This window comes from Chamaea fasciata, unplaced genomic scaffold (genome assembly GCF_029207755.1).
Source record: "Chamaea fasciata isolate MVZ Bird 193981 ecotype frontalis unplaced genomic scaffold, bChaFas1.0.hap1 SCAF_6, whole genome shotgun sequence".
NCBI classification, from domain to species: Eukaryota; Metazoa; Chordata; class Aves; order Passeriformes; family Sylviidae; genus Chamaea; species Chamaea fasciata.
In genome coordinates, this window is record NW_027094091.1 from 70,842,458 (window position 1) to 70,861,271 (window position 18,814).

The following is an 18,814-nucleotide window of genomic DNA, read 5'->3' on the forward strand; positions in this document are numbered from 1 at the left end:
TGACTTTAATTTCGACTGCAGGAGCCCTTGCTCTCAAAGGAGAAATTTCTCTTCTTCACCTTTTGAAGATTGGTATTTGTTGACCAAGCTGGTGTAAATTGGGCAGTAATGTACCTCATCTGGGCTTGCAAACACAAACTGTCTCGGTTCTGCCTAACAATGGCAGCACAAGGATGCAAACTCCCGCTCCTTCCCCCTGCCCCGCACCTTGCCACACAGGGAGGTGTGAACTTCAAAGCCCGGGAATTCTATTTAAATGCTAACGCTGTTAAGCAAAACATCAAGACAAGAATGCCCCGCTGCAGTCAGTAAGTCTTAACCCCTTCCTTACTTTTTGACAGGCTGTATTCCTGAAATATAGACTGCCAATGAAAAAAAAAAAAAAATTTCCGTTCATTAATATTTTCCCGTTTGAAAATTTTTCCTCAGTGCTTCCAAGGTGATTTCTTTTGAAGGTCTCAAAGGTAGAAAAAAAAGTAATATAATAATTCATAATTAAACACCTTGAGTAAAATGTGCCATTAGTGTGCCTTTCTTGTCAAGGTCTATTCTGTTAATAACGTTTTGAAATCCCTTTGCGAGATTTTGAAGTGGGGCTTTTTGCCTGTGAGCTGCTTTATGCTTGGAATTAAGGCAGCTTTTATTTTCTTTGAGTCAGTGTTGAAATGCATGGATTGCATCCCATCTTAGGCAGCGCACAGCAGTTTAAGATTCCTCATTTCCACGTTTTCTAAAAAGTCCAGGCTTTCCTCAGGATAAGGGTGAAGGATCACTGCAGCAGATGGCTGGTGCGGGGCCCAAAACCAAAGCAAGTGGTAGAGATTTGACTTCCTCTGGCATAACTCCTGTGATAAACCAGATGTCCAAAAGAGATGGGATATCTCAAGGTTCCTCAGAAAAGGCCTGGCCATCCTTTGGAGTGAAAAAGGTGTCCAGTGCCTTTCCCCCAGGCCCGGCAGATTGTCACCTCTCTGCTCCCCTCTGCCGCCCAATCCATCTTCCCCTTTGTCTGTTCATCTTCCTGATAAAACCACCTCCCTGATTTACTGATACAGATGGAAAACTTCCAGCCAGAACTGCTTTTTCGGGCAGTGCTACTTTATTCAGACCCAAAGCAATTCATCAGTCTGCAGCCTTAAACTCCAGACCGATTGGAGTCTCCCGTTGCCAAAGCCAAGGCGTGAGTGCCTGCAAGCTTCCCGCTTGGATCCTCACCTCCTGGGGGGAGGTGCTGCCGAACCTCCTTTGCACCTTGGAGCCCCTTCCTCAGGGGGAAGGAGGAAGTTTAAGAGGGTGGGAGGGGTGGTAGAAGTGAAAGGCATTTGGCGAGGGAGTGAGAATCGGGTGTTTGTGAAGGGCGGAATAATTTGCAGTGGAAAAGGAGGCCTGTGGGGATGTCTGGGCACGGCCCACTCTGCTATAGGTGCCTGGGGCTGTGTCCTTGCAGAACTGTCTGCGCACCCCTGGGACAGCTCCCCCTCCAGAACACCTTTCCCTGGTTCTGTGACCCTGCTGTCTATGGAATGTGTAATAGCAGGAGTAGTGGTGTCCTTACACATAGGTGCTGGTACTGGACTGACGAGCTAGAAATGGAAATCCTTGAGGCCTCTTGCAAGTTCTGGGGCACTGGAATGGAAACAGCAATATGAACTGGGCAGCTCATGTCTTTGGGCTTCCCTTCCCGTGTTTGTCGTTCTCCATCCCATATGCTGAAGGAATAAACCACTGTACTCTGCTTCCTCTTAGGGTTGAACTGTTTTAAACTAGTTTTGTTGGGGTTTTTTTTTCAACACCAGAGAGTAAAGTTAGCCATCCTTAGGTCATTTTTATTGCTTGAAACTGGTTGGGAAAGCCTCAAACCTTGCCTGTCAAAGTGAGTGCAGCAGCACAACGTGCGCCTTCATGCTGCGCGCAGGACTCTGTCGTATGCAGAAGTAATAAATAATTTGATTTGGATGTGAAATCGTTCAGATCTGGCACGCTGGACTGGCTGGGGTGCAAGTGACCCTTCCCCACGTTAGTCCCCAGCAGAGAAGTTGCTGTGGGTTGGGGTTTTGGTTTTTTTTTTTATTTTGTTGGGTTTTGTTTTGTGAGGGGGTGATGATTTTGTTTTTTGGCTTGTGGGGTTTCTTTTCTTTCCTTTTTTCCCCCTGGTGTTTCTGCATGTGTTTTTGTACCGCGTTCATTTTCTGTGCGGTTTCTTGTGTTGGTTTGTGGTTCCTGTACGTGTGGTTTTGTGTGTGTTGTGGTGGGTTTTGTGGGTTCTGTACATGCCGTTGACCATTGGTTTTTGTGGGATTTGGGGGTTTCATATGTACTTTTACTTGTCTTCACGTTCTGGGGCTTTGGGGTTGCTTTGAGAGGCTTGGGAGCGTTCTAGTAGCTTTTTTCCTTTGGGTCTTTATTCGAGAGGTTGCACGTTTTCAGGGGTTTGTTTTGGTGTCTCTTAGTGGGTTTGGGTTTTTTGTGTTAATTTTAAGGAAGCTGGTGGGTTTTGGGGGGCAGTTCTGGGTTCTGTACGTACCTTTGAGTGTGTTCATGTGTTGGACTCTGGGGTTTTTCTGTGCCTTTAGGTGTGGTGGTGTGTTGGTTTGTGGGCTTTGGGGTTTGTGTGTGTGTTTTTGTGTGCATTCTTGTGGTGTTGCAGGGAGTTTGTGCTTTATGTTCTTGTGTGGCTTTTAGGGGTTTTGTTTCTGTGCGTGTTCTTCTTATGAAAGTTTGTGGTTTGAGTGTGAGTGTTTCTGCCTGGGTTTGGGGTTTTTTTGTGACTTGTGAGTTTTGTCTGTTCAGGTGTGGGGGTTACGAGGGATTTTTATTTTGTGTGTGGTTTTTGGTGGTCTCTGTGTGCGTTTTTTCTGTGCTTCTGTGTTTTATCTTGAGTGGGTTCACGTGGAGTTTCTGTGGTGTGCTTGAGGATATGTGGGGATTTTTCCCATTTAAAATTCCACAATATTAGTAAAACACTTTTTTGTGTGTGTGTGTGTGTGTGGTTTAACCTTGTTTTTCCTACATGGGTAGCAAAATGAATCTAATAAAAGCCCAGAGTTCTTTAACTTCCCATATGAGGCTGTATTTTAGGATTTTGAAATCGCAATTTCGATGTCCTAAAGCATGTTGAGAGGAAGGAGGGATAGAATATATCCATGACTGTAAGGTCGCATCCTAACAACAGAGTTTTCCTCTAATTTTCCACATCGGTTTTTCCTGCTTGCAGTTGATTGCCAAAGCTGAGAGGATGCGACTGGAGAAGACTCAACAGACAAGCAAGCACATTCGATTCATGGATGTCAACTAACCAAGGTGGATGATGAGCTCGGAAGCGAACTGCAGGTATTCCAAACAAAACAAGAAAAGCCAGCCCTCACAACCACCACTGCTCACAGCAACTAAACTGGACCCTTGGATCCACAGCTCTGCAGGCTGCAAGTGTGAAGATTGGTTCTGAATCCCATTTTTAATAGGCTGAATGTTTACTGCTTCTGAGCCCTTAGGTAAAGCTTTTTGGAACATGTGTACCAGGAGATCTTCCTTTAGTTCACTTCCAGTTTGTTGGGATTTTTTTTCCTTTTTTTTTTTTTTTTGTTTTGGTTTTGTATGTTTTATACACTAGGTTATAAAATAAAATGCTTGAGAACTTCAGTTGAGTATCTCTAATTCTTCCATTTGCCATTTATGAGACTATAAATAATAAAAGTGGTAAATGCTACATGAACCTCTCTAGGCCTCTTTTTAGTCCATCAAGCTGTTACAAAATAGGGGAGAATAATCTTCTGTTATTTTCAAGTGGGTAGGGCTGGCAGGAAGTCTGCTATTGAGAAGTCTGGAAAGAAATTTACTTGTATAAATACACACTAAACTGAATTTAGACTTTTTTTATTTTTTAGAAGAATCTTCAGAAGAAGAAATAAGAGTATGTTTGGTACATCTCTTTACCAGCTTGCAGATAAGTGTTCAAGTTGTGTAGTTCACAAGGCAGGTGATTTTAATGGCTTTAAGGTATTTATTGTGAGACCACCAATCTGAAAAGATGAAAAATTAAATGTGAAACTGGAATTTTCCACAAGAGTTCACTTCTGTGAAGTGACTAAATCTGCTGGTGGGGCAGGATTGAGTGGAGAGGGAACAGCAGTGATCAGGCTGAAGATAGCAAGAATACAGAGGGGAAAAGTGCAAGATAAGGGACCAACTTTCAGGGCTGGAGGGGGAGAGCTTGCCGATGGTTCTTTGAAATGGCACATGGAGCATTCCTCCCAGAGGGCTGCAGGGCACTCCTGCAGTATTCCTGTTTGGTCCAATTGCAGCATTTCTAATTTATTATTATCAAACCTTTAACTCCTCTCTTTTCGTAGGTGGGTGAGAGATTGGGTGACATGGCAGAGAAGAGTTTTCATACCCAACTGTGAAAAGATTTGACCAATGAATGTCTTCTAGGCATCCAGGCTGAAAGACAGCAGTTTCTTCTTTTCTTTTTTCCCTTTGGGATGTGAAGGGAAAAAATAAACCCCACAGCCTACCCTGGGTAAAATGCTTGGGATTTTACTGCTGAAATTCATTTAAGTCAAAAATATATCTGTGTTATAAATAATTTAGTTCATAAATGATTCAGGCTTTTTATGTTTAGTGGAGAGCAGAACAGAACTGCAAAAGCGTGAGTTTGGGAGTTTTGTTCATTTATTAATAATTCCTAACTTGAACACATGGGAGTCACCCTTCTGTTTCTTTCCATATTTATGCAGGTTAATTCCTTAAACATGAATTTTCTTTTTCTCCTTTTCTGAACTAGTGCAGCAATTTGCTCCAATGGGGAAGGCCAGCTGGTTTTCAATACTTCCTGAAAGAGTTAATAGCAGAATTTTTGCCACTTAATTCAGAAGTCAGCAATGGAGAGGATGGCCTAGATGTTTTTACAAAGGAAGCTTGGGTTCTCAAGAGTGCCAGAATGGTTTGTGTATTTTTTCTCTAAGTACACATGACAATTAATTGCTGCTGCTGTCTCTCCCCATCCGGCTATGGAGTTTTACCAGCCCAAAGATTGCATCCCTGAAGCAACTTCTGTTTGACCTCTAGGAGCTTCCCACACTGACTTTTTCCTTTCTTTTTCCCCAATAAATACATTTTGTTTAGAAATTCAGGATGATACTGTAAAATTGTAGGAATTCTTAACCTTGGAGTGCTCCTTTGTTGCTGCTGATTTTTCTGTCTCCCCGGAGTGAGTGTTTTGAAATAACATCATTACATTACCATCCATCTGCCTGGAGCAGAACCCGGCATTGATTCTGCTCTTTGTGACCCAGCACGGGGCTGTATCTGAAATTATTTTTAGCACTCATATTTTTACTTCTCTTCCACGAGTTGCAGACTGTGCATGGCAGCAGCAGGACTGGTTTCAGTGGGACACACACCTGATGCTCCAGGATTACTGGAGCTGCTGGTTTTCAGTAGCCTAGTGGCCCCCACTCAGCACAGTATCCCACTCACACATGATGCTGCTACCCCACTGTCCCTTCTGCCTGTCCCTGCAGTGTGGAAAAGCCTTTTTACACTTGATTTTGCACCTCTGGTTAATGTTTGTTTGACTGCCCTCATCTTACCATCACCTGGAGCAAACCCGTTCTGCCTGGTTTATTTTACGCAGCTAAGGACTTGTGTTTTGGGGGCATTTCCCCCCTAAGATATTCACTCTACCCTAGTTTAAGCCAGACTTCAAGGCATCCTTGAAAGCCAGCAAGTAAGTAACTTATCTTTTTCTGGAGGGGCTCTAAATCACATTAGAAAATTACCTTCTGATAGATGACAAAGGCCCTTGCCTGCCCAGGTCCCTGAAAACACAGCTCAGTGTCATAATTGCTTGCTTAACGGTACTACGGTGTCTAATGATCCCAGGCAGGATTAAATCATGGGAATAATGCTGCACAGTGCTGGAAAAATAATTAGATCAGGTATGCTTGGGTGACTTTGAGATTGCCTGAGTGAGGCAGTAATGCAGTTACCTTGCCCTACAAGCGATGGGTCTGCTGTGGATGGTGTGAGGAAGCTGGCAGCTCCCAGGGGGCTTGGCAGCGCACAAGTTTCCCTTGGTTTACAGCAGAGCCAGGCCAGCTCTTTATTCATCCCTGCCTTTGCCGGGACCGGTGCTGACAGCATACTTGGCACTCGCAGCTGTCACCCGAGTCGCACCAAGGCCGGCAAAAAACCGGGAGAAAACGAAGCAGGAGAAGCTGGGAAAGTTTTGCTGGCCGTTGCCAGGGTGACTGGTTTTGTGCTGGACAAACACCGCTGTGCTTTTCTCGCCTTGTGGCATTTTGAGTGGAACCAAACAGGCTCCTGAAGAGGCAAAACAAGTGGGAGAGGGGTGAAGGGAAGGGACAAAGCAGCTCTGGCACTAGGGAGTGAGTGGTGTCTCTCAGAGGGGCGACCTGGGTCTCTCTCCCCGGGCCCTGTACACCCCTTGAGGAACTTGGCTGCCAGGAATGGTGTTTCCAAGTATTTCCTTGCAGTGTGCAGTCCTGGTGATTTGTGTTGAAAGAAAGCACTTGGAATGCGTTGAGGAGTCGGGAGTCTGTTGGGGAACGCCTTCAATTATGGTGTGATTTAATTAAGGCTGTTTTACTACCTCTTTTACCATTCTGGGTTGGAGCAGGGACTTCAACTCTATCCTATTTAGTTTTTTGGGGTCTTTTTACTCATTTTCCAGACTTTGCATTCCCTCTGTGGTGTTACTACCCTGACTTAGCTGACAACTCCTCAAGTCCTGTGCTGTACCCAGTCCTTGCTCTGACGGCCTGGGAAGGCCAGGGGCGAGGGTGACAGCCCCTGGAGGTGTCCATGGGACAGGGAGGTTCCTGCCTGGGCTGGGCTGAGGGCCCTCCCGGGACCAGCAGAGGGCAAAGCTGCTCCAGCTGTCCTGGGCTGGAGGAGCAAACGGTGCCGGGGACAGCTGGGCTATCCCGTAGGTGAAGCTGAGTACTTTCATTTGGGGCAAGGAGAATGGTCCATTTCTCCTACTCGCTGAATGATGCATGGGACAGATGTGGTTAAATGCCTTTTAACCTCCGTCCCTTACACAATTTCCTGGTTTGGTTTGGTTTGTTTTTCCCCATTGTGGCTGGTGCTTCTCTTTCCCTTGCTTGTTACACACTGAAACATTCTGTCACAGAAAGTAGCTTTTTGTTACCTGGTGCTTTGTGTGGTATTGGTTTGGTGAGTATTTTGGGAATAGAGCCGCTCTCTCAGATCTTGCCCATCATATCTGGTGCCTCAGTAGGGAAATTCTTGCAAGGTTCAACCTAGAAAGCCTTTTCCACATGTACAGGTACAAACTGTACTTGACCTGTTGGTTCAGGTCTGTGTATGCACCAGAGTCATTTTCGATGTAAAAGCAGAACTGTGGAAAGAATACAGTCAGTCACTTGAAAAAATAAAACAAGGTGGAATTAATTTCCCTTTTCTTATCGATTCACTCAGTCCTCCCTTTCCTTTACTGTCTTCCTTTAATGCCCATTCCTTCTCTCTTTGCCACTGGCTTTCAGGATTAAAGGTGAACCCCTTTCCCTCCAGCTCTCATCACCTCCTTACCCACCAGCATGTCTGAAATTCTCCAGCTCTGATCCGCGTCTGTTCGCCACGCTCTTACTCTGATGGCAAAACCAGAACAACACGATTACAATCAAGGCTAAATATTGAAAAGTGTTTGGGTGTTGAAACACGCAGCTGTGTAGCCTAGCTGGGTTTTGGCTGCAGCTATAGAGGCATTTCTATGGCCACCTCTTCCCCTCAGTACAACTATATATAGGTACAGCTGCAGTGGAGAGCCGGTCATCCGCAGCTTCCAGCAGGGAGACACACGCAGAGCCACTTTGCAGCTTTCAGGCCTGAATTTGGCACCACATCCCCTGTTTCAGGTGCCCTGATTACCACTCTTGTGCTGTGTTTTATATCTCATTCCTCGTCCAAGTGTTTTACCACGGGCACGTAGCTTGTTGCTGGGTTGGGATCTTGCCTTTAGGGAGACATGACAGTGTGTCCCACTCTTTTAAACACCTGCTGTCTTGCTTTGTTGGTTGGGAACTTCACATTTATTTTGTCCTAAATTATGTGTATATAATTATATATATATATATATATGTATGTATAATTTCTTTTGTTGTGCAAAAGCAACAATTTTAAGGGAAACCCAAATGGATTAAAGCAACTGGTAGCCGAGTGGTGCATGCGGAAGAGAGAGCCCATCCTTGGGGAGCTTCCTGAGGAGTTTTTATTGGAAAGGTGTGGCTGGAGCTTTCACAGTGTGGAGGTAAGGCTGTGAGAGCTAACGCTGAGTGTGGTCATGTGGTATTTGGGGAGGATAACTTGTCCTTTGGATGTGAGGTGGCACTTTATGAGGAGAAATCCCTGTTGAAGCTGGTGGTGGGTGAGGCAGGGACAAGGGGAGTGTTTCTGTAACTATTCTGCTGACATCCTCCACTGGGATGAGACAGCTTGCCCAGAAAATGTTCTCTCTCCACTCTCCCAGTGGGAAGGCTGCTGGATGGCAGACAGTGCATCCCGCTGTGTGGGCAGATGTTCCTCAACCTGTCTCACCACGGTGATTCTGATTCCGGCCTTTCCAAGTCTCCATGGCTGCCTCATCCAGAGAGGTCCTGAGCCACGTTCAAAGGGTTAATTTTAAAACCAGGTTTTTATCCTCGTGTCTCAGCACTGTCTGGCTCCAGCAGTGATGGGGATGAGAAGTGACAAGGTGCCACGGGGGAGCTCTTCTCTTGGGGTTTGCATCATGCCTGAAGCCTGACCAGAAACCTCCCGAGAGGAGCTGCTCCGCCAGATCCCTCCAACAACACCAGCCTGACCAAGCAACTCTGCTTCCCAATGAAATGGGCTTCCCAGTTTTTTGGCCTTCACCTCTCCTAGTATGCCACAATGTTTCCTGGAAAGGACATAATGGTGGCTCTATGCAGAGGCAGGACAGATCCTTCTGCAGGGGGCTGCACACGTGGCCATGGATCACCGAGAATCTGACTGATATTCTTGGCCTCAGCAAGCTGACTCCATGGTGTGACTGCAGTGAGTGTCTCTTGGGAACATCCCGTGTCTGCTGTGGAAAAGGCAAGGAGCAATTATGTCACAGAGAAGAGATGTTATTTTTCAGGGACGTGGCACTGCTGTAGATGCTCACAGAACAGCTCGCAGGGATCTCTCGGACTGAGTGGACATATCGGATTTGTCGCTGTGACCAAATACAGACGTTTCCAATTAATACGGCTATTAAATAATTACATTTAATAGTAGCAGTCTGAGAAGCATGCATGACAAAAACCCAGTGAGACCAAATACTTGCTTAAAGTTTTTTTGGTCTGATTTTTTAAATTCGGCAATTCCAGAAGTCTTTTCATGCAGCACAAGAGACTCTTGTGCTATTTCAAAGGTTAGCACGGGAAGTCGATGCACAGAAATATAGATGCAGCTTCTGAAGTCTATCTTCTGCATAATATCAAAATCAAAATGAGGATCTTGATATTTGGACAGGACAAGACAAAAGACTAGAGCCAGTCTGTGGCTTTCAAAATCAAAGTACAAAGCCCAGCATAATGTGACACTAATCTATGCGATAGCATGGGCAGCTTGAGGCCCATCAGGTCCATCTGATGAGGTTCTGCCACCGTCCCATCTGTTTTGTATTCATCTGTCACTGAGACTCGGAGCCACTGGAGAGGAAAAAGAACTGGCGATGTCACGCTGTGGTTTTTCAACATCATTACAAGCAGTGTGGGAATTGCTAGGGCTGGTTTCCCGGTGCTTGTCAGGGGCAGACAAATGTTATGCGGGGGGAAAACCCACCAGATCTATAAATACCACTCCACCCTAGGAGTAAACACTTATCCATCAGGATTTCCAGACCAAAAGCTATAGTTACATCGTGTTTCAGCTCTTCCTGATCTAGAGGAGATGATGGATGTTGGGCTTGGTGTGTCAGCTTCCCCCTGCTACAGTCTGAATGCTGCTGTACAGTACAGCCACTAGAGGAGAAGCGTACAGTGGGGACTCCCTTAGCTGCAGTGTGCTGGGATCACTCCATGCACTTCTCTTAAAGCAAATTAGATGAAGATTTGGCTAGCAGCAGATGTTCAAGGGAAGAACAAATCAGAGCAGCCATACACCCGGTGGGACTGAGGTTTCCTTGAACTCAGCACACATCTCCAGCAGTTGGCACTTGGAAGATGGAAAAAAAATAATGGGAAAAGCAGACGCTGAAAGTTCCCTGAAATAGCCCCTGAGCCTCTGGAGGGCAAAGTATGTCTTTTAACTCCTGCTTATTATCCCTTCGAGTAGGCTCTTTTCCAGTCCTTACTGAAGAGTAAATGCTTTTTCTGTGTATTCCCTGCGGGCTGCCCTACTTTACATCATCACCTTGGAGATGGAAAACACAGTGGCTCTGCGGAATCTGCTCGTCACGACTCCTAATTTTTTTTTGATCAGAGGTGAGGAAGCAAAGCCCAGAGCCCGCTGCAATCCCCGGGCAGCCCCAGTTCAGCGCTGCGTGGTGGGGGCTGCAGCTCTGGGAGGTGAACGCACCAGGCACAGAGAAGTATTTCGGACATTCCTGGCAGGTCCTGGCACGGGTCGCGGCTCCGACCCTCTCTGTGGCGCCTTTGTTCTCCGGCGGTTTCCATGGTGCTCCCGCTTTGTGCGCAGACCTGTCTGCAGGCAGCACCCTTCTCCATCACGCCGCACCGGCTCATTTCCCGAGGCGGCGCATCGCGCTGCGTGCCCGTGCTGCAGAGCTGCCAGGCATCAGCCGCACTGACATCCCGCAGCCTGGCTCGCTGGCAAACCTTTGGGAAGCATGCATTGATGGTTTTTAACAGAACTGAGTGATTACGGATGAGAATTCGGCTCAGCTTTTTGCCTGGCGCGTGCAGCAAAACCAGAGGAGGGCCCTTACCCAAAGGGGTTGTTGCTGTAAAATGAAAAGGCAATAGAGGCATGGCAAGGAGGAGCAGCCATGCTGCTTGCTGCAGCACTCAAATTTTATCTTCGTCTGGCACGGGCGCGACAGCGGGTGATCTGTAGATGTAACACGCAGCATCGTTCCCCTCGCACAGCGAGAGCGAGGTCGAGCTCCTTTATCTGTTATCTCGCTGTTAATTCCCTGCTAATTGCTCTGATACCGGGACACTGACCTCCCTGAACGGCATCAGCAGGGAGGGAACTCCTGGTCCTTATGTCAGGTACAGAGTGAGGAGGATGAGTAACCCGGGCCGTGGTATTTATGCTCGGGGATAGTATCCCTCGAGAAACGCCGGGCTTTGAGCCTGCTCACAGGATCACAGTAGATCGCTTAGAGCCTCATACTAGAAATATTTCAGCGAGAAAACCAGTTCCGTGAATCTCACAGGCTGTTCATCCAAAAGGAACTGGAGTGTAAAATCACTGCCCAAGTGGAAAAGTAGGCGAAAGGGCAAAGCTGTGCCAAGGGGGGATTCTAACTCCAGGCACAGCACTTTAAGTGGTGGGAATAAGGTTGGAGGTCAGTTAGCAGGCTGTGTACAGGAATGAAATTTAATCCAGGACCTGCAGATGTCAATGAGAAATGGGACAATATTAGAGTTAATAGCGAAATATAGAAACAATCTCCTCAAGGACAAAAGGGCGGCTTGGAAAGCGATGTCCTCATGACGAAAACTCAATTCTTGGAGCAGAAAAATGGTTTTCTTCATTAAGGTGAAGCTTGTACTGTGTGTTGGGAGAGAACACTGCTCCCCAAAGCATGGACATGAACAGTTCCTAAGTCTTGGCAGAGGTTTTCAAGGATGCCTAGGAAATCATAATGCCCAATTAAGTAGGAATTTTTCATCCAAGTCCCTTAGGCAGTCCTGAAAATTGCAGCCACCCTGCACTGCAACAATTCTTCAGTCAGATTTTTTCCCTCTGCTTCCCTTTGCACTCTTTCCCCAGTGCCATCAACAGCTCCCGCTGGCACGGAGCTGTGCCTGAAACCACAGCAAAGGAGCCTGGCTTGGAAACATGGCATTCAAGCGGCCTTGGTGGGGACAGGAGATGGGATCATCTCCTGTGATGGAGCGAGGGCATTCAGAACTGGAGCCGGTGCTTTTTCTCCTACCAGGTATCTCCCTCTCACTTCTGGCCCATTTTTGTACCTCTGGTGTGGGAACACCGAGCCAGATCAGCAGTGGAAAAGGAGATTTTGTTGGGAAAGGTGGGAACCACAGGGAGACTCTCTCGACTAGATTAACTTTCCTAGGATCCCCTGGGAATTTTATTATGTCCGTTATTTCTTCCCCAGCAGCTCCGTTCTTAAAATGGGTTGTACTTGAGTACACAGGTAAGGAAAGCCCTTTACCTGGCAAAAGTTTGGGAGATAAGAAAGGAGCAAAATATTTTGGAAGTGAGTGGTAAAACAGATCTGGAAGAAACCAGAAGGGAAACCCAGTTCTGCGTGTGAGCAGGAACAGTATTCCTAGCTTCCCTGGGAGCCATCCCCCAACAAAATCTTTAAATACAGGACTTGTGGTCATGGCTAGAATAGTATTTTCCTCTCACAGGGACTTGGTTTTCCACTAACTCCCTCTGCTCCACCCTTCTTGATAACCAAGTCTCCATCCCATCGTCTATTAACAGCAGTTATTGCTTCTCAGCCCTCCTTGTCATCCAGATCCATCCAGTCTTATCTGTGGCCCTGGAGTGCCTGGGCTACCTTGCCAGCATGAAGCATGCTGGAGATGCGCTGGTACTTCCCAGGAATAAACCTGTCGGTTGTGCACAAGGCATCGTGGCAGGATCTGAGGAGGAGATGTGTGACAGAGGCGGCTCAGACACACATTCCTTCTGGACGTACCAAGAGATGGAGAGTGGTAACAGAGGTAAGGCAAGCGAGTGAAACCTTTCTCTTACGTGTTTTTGGACAAATGTCCTCTGCACCTGCAGCGTTCCACCAGTGAGGAATAACGGTGCTTTCCCTTCACACAGCCGGTGGCTCTTGTTCAGCAAAAGACCTGCCAGGTGTTACAAAAGGCTGCCAAGGCGTCAGCAGGGAATGGACGTAGGGACACGGAGCTGGAGGTGGGGCTTAAAGGTATTGGCTAAATCCCGACGCAAAGGCAACTAAGTAGATGTTAAATTAATTAGCAGGTTGGAGTAAATTTAGCGTCTCTCTAATGCGCTGGAAATCATGGTGGCTTTGGAGCGTGTGCTTCCCAGGGCTAGTTTTGGCCGATGGCGCTGGGGTGCGGGAAGGCTGGCGTGATGACGGGCTGGGACAGGGCATCCGTACGACTTTTGCAGAGGGAGAAATGTTGATTAACAGCTTTCCAACACCTCGTGCTGAAGAACAAACTATTTTTAGAAAGGAACTCGAGTGAAGCAGCAAATTCATTCTCTGCTGAATAAGGGGATAATTTGTTTTAGTAGCAGATTGCTCTGTCAAGGGGACGGGGATTTTGGTGAGGATTTGTGACGTGGTGCCACATTTAAACGTGAGGGAGTGAAGGTTTCTTCGGGCAGAAGGGTTGGCAGCGAGCCCCCGTGGTTGAAATTCAGGGATAAAGTAGTGTCATTAGTACCTCTTGCCTAAGGATGGAATGAATTTATCTTAACTTTGTTATTTTAAATCGCTTTCCTGATGTGTATATTGTAGCTTCACCAGCTGTTTGGGGGTTTGTTTTCGAGGGAAATTGTATCCCCAGGAATTCCTGTCATATGTGGGAGATCAGGCTCTCTGATTATAGGGTTCCCCCTGCCCTTTAAAGATATGACTGTAGGCAGCAGGGAAGAATTCTCCCTCATTCATTATCCTCGCAGACAACGTCCAAAAGGCATTCGGGGATTTAAAGCCCTGTGAGCAGAGGGTGGGATATGAGGACAATCACAGCTGAGGATATCCGCGTTTCTCTACAACCCCGAGCCGCGGGTTTATCCCTGTGTTTTGACACTTGGAGCCGAAGGGGGAAGGTGCAACACTACGCTGTCATTTAAAACAAAAGCCCCCGCGGGTTCAGCACGCCTGGGGCGTGCGTGGAGCGGTGGCGGGCAGATGTGCGGGAGCCGTGTCTGCGTGCGCGGGGGTGTGATCGCGGGTGGGGTGTACCGGGGGTGTGCGTGTGTGTGTCGGGGGGGGGGAGGACGAGGCGGGTCCTCCGCCCGCGCCGCCCGCCGGCAGCCGCCGATGTGTCCGTGAGCTCATCCATCGGGAGCGCGGCCGCTGCCTCCCGCACCCCCCGCACCCCCACCCAACCCCCCGGCCCGCGCTGCAGCGGCCGCGGCCGCCCCGCGAAGGTCACCCGCGGGTCCCCGGCATGGTGGCGGCCGCGGGGGGCTGAGAGGAGGCGGGCGGCGGCGGGAAGGAGCCGAAGATGGCTTCGCCCGCGCCCCCCGCGCCGGGAGGCGGCCCCTCGCCCCCCGCCGGCCCGCCTCGCCTTCGCCAGGTGGGTGCTCCCCGGCGCGGGCAGGGGCGGGGGGCGGCCCGCGGCATCGCCCCGAGCGGAGCGGGGAAGGGGGGGACGGAGCCCGGGGGTGCGGAGGGGCGCGGGTGGCGGGGACGCGAGCGGCCCGCAAGTGCATCGGCAGTTTAGAGGTAGGCAGGTGGATGGTCGAGCGAGGGATGGTTTCTGTTCCATTCGGCATTGATAAAACCCACTTCCATAACAAAACCACGAATCCCATTCCTACGCCGAAACCCTTGCGGGCAGCACCTGCGCAGGTGTGCCCGCACCGTCACACGCGGAGGGGAGCGCGGGCACGCGTGTGTAACTTCACAGTGGTGCAGCGCGGTGCTTGCCGCGCTGCATCACCGCCGTGGCAGCGCGGCTCCAAAGGCATGAATAAAATCTTAATTAACGTAATGCAGCAGTTTCCGAGAGGCTGCTCCTGCTGCACGCAACGCTGTTCCGCCCGCATCTCTCCCCGCGCAAGGCGGGAGCTCTGTTCTTTCTTAGCGGCGGCTGCTGCATTAATTTACATTTGGAATGGGGAAGTTGGTCGCAGGAGTTGTTTGACGTTCTTGAGCCGGCCGGGTCGGCGAGGCCGAGCTGCTGCCGGGTGTTCTGCGGGGCTCATTCCTTGAGCCCTTGGTGACTCCTCAAAATGGGAGAGGCAGAAATGGAGGGACGCGGCGCCCGTGTGCTCGGTTTGCGCGTTCCTGCTAAGGCTGTAACGTTACGGTGGTTATTAATAAAGAAAATAAGGTTAATAAAGGAAAAGCTGTTGTAAAGGAGGATTCCCAGGGAGTAATCAGATTAGTGTAGTATGTATGTACTCAAACATAAATCCAAATGTAAATCCTATCCTACTTTTTCTTCTTTTTTTTTATTCCCCCTCCCATTTTCACTGGTGGTAAACGTTGGTGAGGAAATCTCAGGAGTCTGGAGTTGGGACAGACATCTGAGAGTTTGGGGGAATATTTAAACTTGTCAGTCCCCTCACACACCGGAAGTTTGGGCTGGGCAGCTCCAGCAAAAAGGCCTTTGTGTGAGTTTGCTGCAAAAACGGCTCTGGCTGCAAAAGGCACAAGCACAGCCGCCCCCTCGACCCAAGTATTATGGCACTTCCTGTTCTGTTCCCCACTGCAAACCAGAAGAAAAAGTGATTTTAGTCCTGAAGTTTGGTTTTCGGAGGGTGAGTGACCGGCAAGAATCTTTCCGGTATATTGCAACCTCTAGTAGGTGTGATCAGCAGGATAGATGAGAAGTGTTGAGGATGGAAAAGAAGTTCCTGGTACGGGAGGAAAGAGTTGGGGGTGAGGACTCCAAGCACTGGGGATCCTCATTGAAACTGGCTGCTCTTTGCCTCTAACTTAGTCTGTGTGCTTACTGAGAACCAGGTAAACAGTATCCTCCCGAGGAGTGACCAAGGCACCTCCTTTTCTATGATCCTCCTTGTTTCAGACCTTCGGTTTGCTCCTCAGCAGCTGGGAAACACAAGGTTACCAATTATTTATTGCTGCACGTCCAGCAGCAAACCCAGACTGCTTGTTCTCCGGAGCGTTCCGAATTGACTTCTCACGGGGTTATTCATTTTACATGAGAAAGAAATGAGTCTCCTGGATTAGCAGGCAGAAATTACTCATTAAAAATTTGACTACTACGGTTGTTTTACTGTCTTCCTCTGCATTTTGCCCACTCTATATTTAGAATTATTTTTAATTGCATTTAGAAAGGAATGACTCATCGGGTCATGTTTCTCTGAACTGGGGCTGGGGCAGAGTCTGGTGTTTGTCCATATATTTATTAATTTAAATTTTTGCTGCCCTTCAATAAGACATCATCCACACAGCTTATCGGGTGACCTTCACAGCAGTGGGAAACTCTCTGAATAAATCCCCAATGCCGCTTCAGCCCAAGGTAAAGAACACAGCTCTTGCAGAAGTCAATTTGTTTTCCTATAAATCACTACCAACCTCCCACTTTACCAAGCATTTCTCGCATCCTTAAGAGGGGAGAAGAGTACAAAGGAAAGGGAAGTGAACGTGTCTGCCTGAAACTGTTGTACTGACTTCTGTTATCACGTTGCACTTGTTGTGATAATGCCGAATGAAAACGGATATTGGCAACATGCTGAATTCCCGTTACATGGATCCCTTTGGGAGATCCTTGAGGTTAGTCCTGGCTTGCAGCCTGGGAGTAAGACTCACTGAAGAAGCTGTTTGAAGCAAATTGGTATTTGTGGAGTTTTTACTGTGTCTTTCAGTTCATCTGAGGCACCTTTAAACGTGCCCTTCATTTGAAATACATATTGAGGCCACTTGCAGAACTGAGGATAATGTTTACATCTGTGAACCTGTTTGAGCAAGAACTGCATTTTACCTGAAACATCTGTGTTGTTACATTTGAATTGGGCTTAAGGTACTGCAGTCAAGACACCAGTGACATTTGTTATATAAAGCTTGATCAAATATGCACCAAATAAAAGACCAAGTTGTTGTAAATCACACGATGGAAATTGTTGTGTTTGGAATAGGATGAAGGTTGTTTCTCTTAGCAGTAGTCAAGAAAATTATTTCCACTGTTTTTCCTTTTAGTTGTTAATGCTGCACTTGTCAAAAAGAAATTTAAACACTCCTCACAATAAAAAACATACTCACTTGAATAAAATTTGCAAACCAAATAGTGTCTTGCATGGGAACATGGTAACACTTGGGTACTGCTCTCCCACTGCACCTCTGAGCGTGCAGGAATAAATCAGTGATCCTAATCCTTTATTTGAAATGGAAAGAAAGCGTGCAGGAGTGCCTTCCACAGTCACTTAACTGATCTCAGGTAAAGTTCCTTATCATCGAGCAATGTGCAGCATTTACATGGTAATTGTCATGCTGTTTTGCGCCCCCTTAAATCCCTTTATTCCATCTAATTTTCTTTCAGTAAGACACCTGTCTGTAAAATGATGCCTGGATGTCCTCCTTTTCCTATTCCAGCTCTTTGGGTGTTTTTTTTTTTTTTTTTTTTTTTTTTTTTTTTTTTTTTTTCCCCTGAAATATGGTTGGACGTATTTGTAAATCCAAAAGGACGTGGATATTTTGGGGGTTCCAAGCTTGGGGTTTGGACTACGAACTAAAACTGGAGAGAGAACACCATGGTGTCCAGTTGAAGAGTGCTGTTGTGGACGTGGGAAGATGCAGAACAGAGCTCCTGGCGTTCTGCTTCTCCAGGGATGTTTGAGTGGCAACAGGGCCCTGTATTGCGAATCCGTCCGATTCATCTCAAATCCTACAGCTTTCCAGCCTGTCAGCTTATATGAACTCCTAGTAGATGTGTGTTAGTCAGTGTGAAGTCTGCTCCCAGGGCTTGACAAAAATCTCTTCCTCAATTGGTGGGGGACTGCAGGGACCAGTTCTCTTATTTTTATTTTCTTTCCTCAAGGATTTTCTCTGTAACTCTGCTGATTTTTGCTTCTTTTACACTCTCTTCGATCCTTTTTCTTCCCTGAAAACTTGTATCCTACTGCAGTCTTAGAGGTTGTCTAAGAGTTTTTGTATCCCACTGCACACTCCTAAGAGGTTGTTCATACCGCAACGACTATTCCCATGCTGCTGTTGTGCTCTGCTCCTGCCTTTTCTAATCCACTGCCCAGCTTTTTCCCTACTGCGGGATGTACTTTGTCCCCTACTAACTGTTGGCAAGAACTTGAGGATATTTTAAGCTTCTCTTTCATGGGTGATTTAGGCCAATGCCTCTCCCAGCCTGCCTTCGCTTTGGACAGCACGTTGTTCGCCTCCACATCTTTGCTGCTGCCGATTCTAGTTCCACCGCGTCAAAAATTTGGCTTGTTTGAAATCCGCATTTTCAAGGGTCCTTTGAACTTATAACTTGATTTAAGCTTATTTTTTATTTTACCTTCTGCCACCGTAAATAATTAGAAGTAATGTGTTGAGAACTAGAATGGCTTTAAAAATCAGCCTAGTGAAGCACTCGCTTAGGTGGCACGGCACGGGGTAAATCCAGCATCCAACAAACTGAACGTTTCTGTTCCACTGAGCTCTGTCTGCCATATCAAAGGGAAAAGGGAACCAGGAAATGTATTCCCACTGAACTGAAATGATGAAATATAAAACATAATGAACCTGCTGCGTAATAGATGCAGCCTAATGTAGGAAAAAAGTAATTACAGTTAGGGCATAAATGACTGTGTTTGTTGAGATAGCATGTAAAAATTACTGTGCTACAGTGTTGTTTGGGTTGCAAAACCGAGCACCGAGTAGTTATAAACTAATAGAATTCAGGCGTGTGCAGATTTACCACTTCCATGAACACCCCCTTTTGTTTCAGCTAACAGTTCTAACCTACGGCGGAAGGGAAGAATTAAAAGT

General features: G+C 47.3%; 1 protein-coding gene across 4 annotated transcripts in view; it reads left to right on the forward strand.

Annotated features, from left to right (window-relative positions):
• The window catches only part of LARP7 (La ribonucleoprotein 7, transcriptional regulator), a 29,188-nt gene extending 25,549 nt beyond the window's left edge, over positions 1–3,639 (forward strand). For all 4 annotated transcript variants that reach the window (XM_066184807.1, XM_066184809.1, XM_066184805.1 and 1 more), the window contains exon 13: positions 3,215–3,639. In XM_066184807.1, coding sequence (XP_066040904.1) covers positions 3,215–3,295 — 81 coding nt within the window. In that variant the 3' untranslated portion in view covers positions 3,296–3,639. The remainder of the gene's footprint in view (positions 1–3,214) is intronic.
• Positions 3,640–18,814: the final 15,175 nt, after the last annotated feature.